The sequence below is a fragment of the Papaver somniferum genome, chromosome 6, assembly GCF_003573695.1.
Source record: "Papaver somniferum cultivar HN1 chromosome 6, ASM357369v1, whole genome shotgun sequence".
Classification (NCBI taxonomy): Eukaryota; Viridiplantae; Streptophyta; class Magnoliopsida; order Ranunculales; family Papaveraceae; genus Papaver; species Papaver somniferum.
In genome coordinates, this window is record NC_039363.1 from 8,012,859 (window position 1) to 8,021,993 (window position 9,135).

At 36.7% G+C, this 9,135-nt stretch overlaps 1 protein-coding gene across 3 annotated transcripts; it reads right to left on the reverse strand.

Moving 5' to 3' along the window:
- On the reverse strand, positions 1–8,928 carry LOC113286851 (CD2 antigen cytoplasmic tail-binding protein 2-like). 3 transcript variants are annotated; one of them, XM_026535478.1, is made up of 11 exons: positions 8,791–8,928; positions 8,467–8,686; positions 7,466–7,591; positions 7,181–7,348; positions 6,291–6,420; positions 6,095–6,136; positions 5,485–5,679; positions 5,338–5,380; positions 4,771–4,848; positions 4,195–4,272; positions 1–328 (listed from the first exon to the last, which is right to left on the reverse strand). In XM_026535478.1, the coding sequence occupies exons 1-10, from the start codon at positions 8,868–8,870 to the stop codon at positions 4,197–4,199; spliced, it is 1,158 nt and encodes a 385-aa protein (XP_026391263.1). In that variant the 5' UTR covers positions 8,871–8,928; the 3' UTR covers positions 1–328; positions 4,195–4,196. The 3 variants fall into 3 exon arrangements, with proteins under 3 accessions (XP_026391263.1, XP_026391264.1, XP_026391265.1); XM_026535479.1 differs by lacking the exon at positions 1–328 and adding an exon at positions 3,323–3,824; XM_026535480.1 differs by lacking the exon at positions 1–328 and adding an exon at positions 3,853–4,010.
- Between the last annotated feature and the right edge of the window lie 207 nt (positions 8,929–9,135).

Sequence of the window (9,135 nt, forward strand, 5' to 3'; positions counted from 1 at the left end):
TAAAAGAGTAACATCAGACTACATTTAAAGAAAAACACCAACAGTGATAATGAATCGGCTGCTCAGGAAAATACAAAAATTTCAAGCCTAGAATTTTCATCTAGCTCACATACTACAGCTATCGAGTATTTTCTTTGTTATGTAACTTATGTACAAAAAACCTTAAAGGATGTAAGGAAATTTGTTACTCACATATGCAGTTTATGGGAGTTACCCTTGCATCATCTCCCTGGACTTCATTGGATGTTCCTGCTTGCTCATTATATGGATCATCTCCCTGGACTTCAACGGATGTTCCTGCTTGCTCATTATATGGATATATGGACACCTAGAACAAATAAGAAACCAAAAAAGAATATTATTTAGTGGTTCATAAACTTGAAAACTAGTGGGGTATTGATACGAAACAAAATTCCAGCAAGAAGATATCAAACAAATAGAGGCCTACAAGTAACTAAAGATATAACATTCACTGTAACTATCTGTAATGCACTGCATTCTGCAAAGTTCAGAGACACATGGATGAAGCTCCCTGACCTATATTCAAATTATAACAAGATAAGTGTATGTAACTAGTTCAGTACAGCCACGTATATACGTTAGGCAATGGACTGAACCCTGTTGGCCCAAAATGGATTAAATCTCATACATGGAAAACAACATGCAGCATTGGAGTCGTTCAAAAATGTATTTATGAGACAGTACCAGAAGCCAATGGTATCAAGAAAGCAGAACATCTAGCAATCATTTTGTTTATGAAAGTGCCTACAACTCTAAATAACTGAAAATGTATATATATACAACTTACGATGAGCTTCATATCCATGTATAAACAAAAGCAGACCAGTTATGAGTATTTTAGTGTTCACCATTTCCCTGAACTGCAAGATCAGTACAGTCCTGATGTAGGGCCGTAGTAATACCAAACTGCTACTGTAGAAGTAACTGAAATGAGGAAATCATAATACCTACAGAGTGTGTGTGTGTGTGTGTGTGTGATGGTTATCAGCCTATTTTCCATTGTACCCATATCCTCACTTGACTCGTAGACCTTTTGCCGCACGACCATGTTATTAGTAGCTAACCTCAAAGGCTCGAGCGAAAATTACGAAGATTTCATCACTAGAGGTAACAGGAGAACAAAGAACACCCCAAAGGAAGTTGTCATCTGTATGACCCAGAACAGTTAGGGTACTTCCGAACGGTGGGGATATCATGGTGGTGTAGTTATGCACTGATCCAATACAGATGTTGACGCTTGACACGTAAAAGATCATCCTGTAAGTGTTGCACAGTAATGAGGCCCGTATAAGGTTCCCTAGCTTACTGTAAAGAATCTACTCAGAAGTCAGTGTCTTCTATAGACTCAGTTATAATGTTCAGAACAAATTGCCCATTAAGTTTCCAATTAGACAACTCTGGAATCATTTCTCCCCAAGGTCTACGTCCAAATTCAAGAGAGCACCAACAAAATCTAGGTTTCATATTCCCTTTACATTACAGAAAAGGGTGTATTTGTGTACAAGGTCTAGCCATGATTAGAGCTTAAGTACAGAGTACTCATATCCAGTTTGGTATTTGAGTAGTAGGTTTGGCCATTTTAAAAGGCTGGATAGTTTGTCCAATTTAGTATTTGTGTACTGCTGTTTACCGTATTCGGGTGACGTCAGTATCCAATCACTAAACTGGACAATTGAATACCCAGATCACAAGCAGGGTTAAAGTGAAGTAACCCAAACACCAAATAAACCTTTAAAAAAATGAAAAAGTTTCCAAATGACGGTCAAATAGCAATTCAATAGCCAAACACTAAGTTAGAGCCAACAATGGCATACAGACTCTACTTGGTGCCCCACCTTTTTCCCCTGCCATTTTCCCCCAATACGTGGCACCCATCTAAATCCTACATCTGGGGATGATGAACCACGGTCATGAGTCCTGCCTGACCATGCCATTCCCAGATGTAAGGTTTTGATGGGTGCCACGTAGTGGGGGGAAATGGTGGGGGCTATGGGGACACCAAGTTAGTATACTGCTGTCTAGAGACATTAGGCATTGCCTCTCAACCCTGACTGATGAATTAAAGTATACTACTGTGAATTAACCTAGAGCTGACAATGGCATACAGAGATAAGCAATAATAGTACTGTGTCTTTAATATTTTTACCCTAAATAACAGAGATGTTTGATGAGTCTATTCATTAAAATCTATTCATGGATCTCAACAACTTCCTATTTTCATGAACAAACAATACCCTACTACAATTACTCTGTCCCCAAATATTTAGCAAGGAACTCCATTGTGGACCATCATTTTGGTTAACACTGTAAAACCCCAAAAGAAACTACCCTAATTTGCTTGTGTCTGGCTATTACTACCCTTTCAATTCAGCTAAGGTAAGGACTTCTAAATCAAATGTTTGAGCCATGTTTTGCACGTTTCCAAATTGAAGTTCTAACACCACTCATTACTTCTAAAACACATTCACTGGGAAAAAATCCAAACTCAAGTAAAGCAAACACACGTTTTACAACATACCCACTTTTTGTGCAGCTAGCCCTTCGATATTACTAATAAGGATTTAAACGATCAAATAATAAAGTCCCCATACGTCACATGGGAGTTCTACTGGCCCAATTAAATACAGAGGAAAAATAATCAAGCCACCACAAAAGGGAAGCGGTTCTAAGAGAAAACAATAATGATGCATTGCAAATCAAATTCTAGAATCAGCTAAATTCTGAAAAGGATGATGGTTGATTGGCGATCCCCCCATACACATGGAATTTAAGATAACCTCGACCCGAAGTTAGGATTTAAGATAGCTTGAAGATGTAACAAGGAAAGTGAATACAAGCTGTCGCATCTCAAGCCTCATATGAAATATAAAATTCTACTTAAGCTCCGAGCTATGAGTAAAACAGGACTTCAAAACAATGCAGAGTATTATCCTCGTATTCGAACAAGGCGTAAAAAGTAGAAATCATTAGCATAACACATCAATCTAAGCAATTTCAGTATACTCACAAGGTTAAAAAAAATATAAACTATAAGGTGAACAAGTGTATGCAGTAATTAGGTGAACAAGAGGGAATTAAAAAAACAAAGTCAAAACTTAACCCCACCCATTTAGATGCGGTTGTTGCACCTAACAGTGCAGGTTTGCAGAAACCTACTACTATTCTAACTTCAAATAAACGCAAAATTAATAAATAAATAAATAAGCAGTTGTTTAATTGTTTTCCCCAAATGCAAAAAGCCTTTCATTCAATACCCAACAATTTTACTGTTATGGTAATTATAAGTCAGGAAAAAAGAGGGTAAATGGCTAGGAAGTTGAAATACTTTAGTTAAAATTACACCTAGATAGTTGCACAACCACTTGAACCAAACTTTAGCTACTACACAGACATCTAAATCTAGAGAACAGACAGAACAAGGAACATAGTTCTAGTGAGCATGCATCTTGATCTGTGCAGAGTAGAAATGAGTTATCTGTGCAGAGTAGAAAAGAGTTGTAAAAACATGTGTACTATGACATACAAAACGATATAGAGCATTCAGCCTTCAAGTAGTATAACAATTAAGGGGAAAAAAAAAAAAAAAAGGAGACGCTGTAATGGCTCATATTCAGCTCCACATTGCTGTCCCCATCTTAGAGATCAAAGAAATATATCATAAACTGTTTTATCCTCTCTTAAAACTTCGTGTATAACACTTTTGTGGTACAGGTACAGCACTTATATTGTCACTCAACTATATTCCACGTAAATGTTGAGGGTGCAGGAGAGATACCACATGTTCAATCAAAATTAGCATCTTCCTGATAGAAAATGATAAAAGGGAGTCTTGAGTTCTCTTGTCTATCTAGGTTGTTTCCGCAAACAAAACTTTCATTAATGATCGATATAATATGACGTGTCACGCATAAGAGAAACATGGTATTGCCTGCTTTAGTAACAACTTCAGAAGCACTTTGATCCCGGTTTGGGTTTATCAAGTAAGTCACCTAAGAGAGTAATATCAGACGGCATCCAAAGAAAAACACCGGAAGTAATAATGAATCCGCTACTCAGGAAAATACAATGATTTCAAGCCTACAATTTTCATCTAGCTCACACTATACAGCTACCGAGTATTCGCTTTGTTACGTACAAAAAACCTTGAACGATATAAAGAAATTCGTTACTTACAATCAGCTTATGGGAGCCGCAGTTTCACCATCTCCCTGGACTTCATCATATGTTCCTGCTTGCTCATTAAATGAATACCTAAAACAAAACAAAAGAGCAAGAAAGAATATTATTTTAGTTGCGGCTCATATGATTAAAACTTGAAAACTAAAGGGGTCCATTTGCGAAACAAAATTCCAGCAAGTGGATATAAAAAGAACAGAGGCCTGCAAGCCACTGATTATATAATAAGCACTCCACCATTTTCTTATGATGTGTTACAGTAATCCAATTATAACGAGATTAGTGTATGCAATATGTTCAGTACAGCCTCGTTTATATGTCGCAATCGACTGCGTCCGCTCAAAATCAAATAAATCCAAATCATGGATAACCAAAGAAGTAGCAGTATAGATTAGAATAAATACATAGACACGTGCTAAAAGGTATTTATATCACCAATACTAGTAGTCAACAGTACCCAAAAACAAAATATGCAATCATTTCGTTTATGAAAGCGCATACAACTCTAACTAACTTAACACGTATATGTCTAAACAAAAGCAGACAATTTATGTCGAGTATCTTAGTGTTTACCATTTTCCGGAACTTGCAGAGCAGTAAAGTCCTGACGTAGGATCGTAGTAATAACCCAAACTGCTACTGTAGTAGTAACTGAAAAGAGGAAAAAAGTATCAAGTTAGCATACTAAGGAGCACATCTAACAAAAGTGAATACTGATCTGGAGAAATTAGATATACAGGTAAGAGACAACTCAAAAGCGTAATTTCGGTGTTTACTTCTTTTTTTATCCAAGCACAACCCAGGACCAGAAACAGGTCATCAGACATGACATACTCCTTAACTACATACCCAATGCACTGGAATCACTTTTTTTAATTGCTTATGTAAAGATGGCATACACTGCTAAAATTAAATTTAACCGTCATGTAGGTCGTACTTGACAAAAGACCACTTCTTCCGGTGTTTCAAGGTTGTAGACAAGTGAACCTGATAAAATATTATTCTATACACAAAATTCCAGGTTCTTCAGGGTTGGTGATCAAGTTAGCTACTATCTCAGCTAGCTACATTTGTTTGCTATTACTAAGGATAAAGAACACAAAAACAAAAACAAAAAGATGAAGCTGACCAACTACTTACCCAGATGACTCATCGAAAATATAATCACTTTGCAGATCCCAACCTGCACATTCAACAAAAAAACGGTAAGAGAAACTGAGGAAGCACATGCTACACTGAAACTAATATAATTTATCAGGTAAAATATCTTATTAGGACACTCGTTACCTTCTGACGGAAGTCCTTCAACTGAACCAGATATGAAACCATTCCCATCTGATGAAGCATTTGAAACAGGCCCTTTGTCATCTTCGGCAAACATATCAAAGTCGTCATCAGTATTTCCAGATATATCTTGTATGGAACCCGATCCCGCACCTAAGAATATACCCTCCCTAGCACGAGCTAACCTCTCATATCCTTCTGAAGAGAGCAGAAAAGGCGGAAGAACAAATTGTCAATCACATTGACAGCACTAACCAAGAACCAGCACTCGCAGAATTCCAAGAACATGGTATATGGTAGAAAAAAAACCACAATCATCAAAAAGAAAGCTCAAGGGTTTCATAACACTAAATAAAAGGACGAAATGTCACAAGGCTTAAACATGTGAACCACCTCGAGTATGTAGAATTCTGCCTATTGTCGTAAAAGAATAAGTAAATGTCTCAAGTAAATGGATCTCGTAAAATTTCTATTGGTGGCCCTGGTGCTATTAGCATAACAACACTTCTCCGACCAAGTCTATTTTGGATGTTTCCAAAGTGACCTCAAGGTTGTAGTATCTAAATTTATCAGTAAAACATGGAATGAGAAGTAAAGCAAACATAACACTGACCTGCCTCGCGCTCAAAAGCTTCCTTTTTCTCGTTGTAAACATCTACAGAGCAAAATAAGCACCACGCAAGTAATGTTACACATCCAACCAAAAGTGAGAATTCAGATAATATACTTCAGTGTTTCCATATAATACTAGTAATATACAAGATAACAATAATGCTTCAACTTAGGTTTTTCCATATGAGTATGCGTACCATAATCACCATTATCCATCAGCTTCATTGAGTCTTCTGTAAGCTGATCAAATATAAGTTTTACTTGTTCTGGCATCTTCTCTTTCTTTCCATTCGAGGTGCCTTTCAACCTTTTCAAAGCCTGTAGGACCTGAGAAAATGAAAATAAATAGAAATTGAGATGGATGGAAACAAATAAATGCTAATGAACACCTTGAGCAAAGTTAAACCGTGAAATTACATAAAAACATTCTACAATAGTGAACAGTGTAGTTAGAGAAGATCACTAGTGCTCTTTAACCTGATTACATAATGTAATTGATTCACCGGTGGCAACTAATCACTTATATATTATAGTAATGATATGATGAAATCTCGAGTCCTATGATGTAATATGTTCTAATACCCTTTTGATTCTCCTTTGTCATCAACATCTCAAAGAAATGTGGGGGGAAAAAAGTGTGCTCAGAGTAGAAGTTTATTATGTATTATTTTTTTTAAGTTCCTTTCTTTCCAGAATTTCGGTTGCAATATAAAGTTTGGCCAAAACCCATAGCAAAAGTATCAAATTTTCTGTTGGAGTTTAATTCTTTTAATATGCTCCCCAGAACAGTGACCAAGCAGTTTCTAGAAAACATTGTTGGCAAATTCAGTGTCCCAGTTATGATTTCAAGTTATTTTGGGTGGAGTCACTGGGGGGTAATAAGACAAATAAGAAGATGACAAATAAAGCATCTTGGCTTTCACAGAGACAGATAACAAGAAGGACAAAAGTAGTATTGAAAAGCTGATACCGCAGTGAGGTAGATAATCAGCTTTAATAGAGAAGACTAAATGCAAACTAAACAGACTTGAGTTCAGCGAAAAAATGCATGGGCAATATCTGGTAATTCGAGGAAAGCATAACTTACAGTCTCCTCTGGCTCAAGAAGGTCTGCGATACGCCTCTTGATTTTTCCAACATCATCAGACGAAAGATCATCGGCTTCGTCGTCATCTTTTACCTTATTAAAGCTTTTTTCAGCAAAGCTTTTTTGGGCAAAATTTGATTCAGCATCAACACTATCCAGCCATGCATCCTACAAATACATAAGAAATGTAAGAGGTCCCATCCTACAATGGGAAGGATATAGATGAAATGAAGAGGTCACTGATGATTGTCATCATCAGAACAAAACAATAAGACATTTTTTTACCTTAACGCCTTTATCAGTGGCATAATGAACAAAATTGCCATTTTCATCAAAATAGCCATCCTCTCTCTCTTGTTCCAGGTTGAATGGCTCTATGACGGTTCCATCTTCCTCAAAATTAGCGTTTTCCTGCCAAAGGTAAACCTTTGTTATCACTTGTCCAGTAATTGATTTTACCGATAACATCTTTGATTACAGAACGTCCCCAGTCAACAAAAACCAATGGTTCCAACTTATAAACTCATGATGCATTGGTGAAACTGTACTGTAGGGTGAGGCACCAAAGTAAAGTGTGTTAAATCCCATAATTACTCCTCTTACATCATATAGATTACAGAGGTAACTTATATAAGAAACAATTGCCTGATGAAAATAATGTCATATATAGCATCTCATTATCCAATATATTGCAGACGAGAAGCAGTTTTCGATCAAATCAAACACTAAAGAGTAGAACAATCATGTATGTAATGCAATAACCAAACACCAGTCCAGATGTAACTTAAAAACCAAACCCACGCAAAAAAAAAATAAAAAAAAATCAATGGTCGATCAAGACAAGCAGGAACTGTATCCTAATTATATGACACATATCAACAGATTGCATTTACTACAAGTCACTTCTGTCCATTTTAAAGCTTGCCCTGCACTACTATGTTGGTCTCTGTAAAGGTACATCTATGTTCAAAATTTATACTCCCAGTCTTTAACTCTCAATTCAGTCAAATACACAGATAAGATTTCCAACGGAATAACAAGCTTTAGCTCATCTCTAAAAGCCATAATAGCATTACTAACAAAAATTGGCTCTAAACAAATACATAGCATCCACAATATATTGCAGACAACAGACAATGACACATTCAAACAAAAATTAAAGAGTAAAACAATGATGCATGAACAGCCATCCTAATAATTATAATTATAACATCACATTCACATACACAAAAAGTCACAAAATCAAATAAAATTGAAACATGTAATTTTAAATCTGCTGTGCTCACCTTGTATGTTCTAACTTCAGCTTCATCAATAGCATTTGGCTCTTCACCAGAAATCAAGTCATCAATCATCTGAACTCGCCTCTTGGATCGCTCATGAGCGACAACTTTCGTATCAAAAATCTCCGCTGGTGGAGCCTCTGCCGGTCCACATACAGCCACCTCTTCCGCCACTTCCTCTTTAACTTTCTTCTTCCCTTTCGGAAATCTAGGTTTCTTCTCCCTGTACCTCACAATAATAATAGCAAAAAGTAAGAAACAAAACCCTAATCGCAGATAAACCCTAGAAACAGAAAATTAAGATTGATAAATTAGGGTTTTGCTTACACTGGAGGTTTACTGATATCTTCGTCTAGGTACAGTTTTCGTTTATTCGAACGTGATGATAATGATGAAGTTCCTTCCATTGATTCTTCGGAGTTTCTCTCTTTCTCACTTCTTCAGCGACAAATTTTTATTTTGTTGAAGTAAAGAGAAATTTGGGTCCGGTATATTTATAGTAGGGCCGGCGGTGTAGGATATACTACAATTTTATCCGGGCCGGTTTTGTTTGAGATGGATGGTGATGAATGGACCGTCGATTCTTCTTCCCGTGCTAGTTAGTGGCAATGTAGTATATTCACTGTACTAGTGATTCTACTGTCTTAAGTGGTAGTGACCGGGTTTGGATAC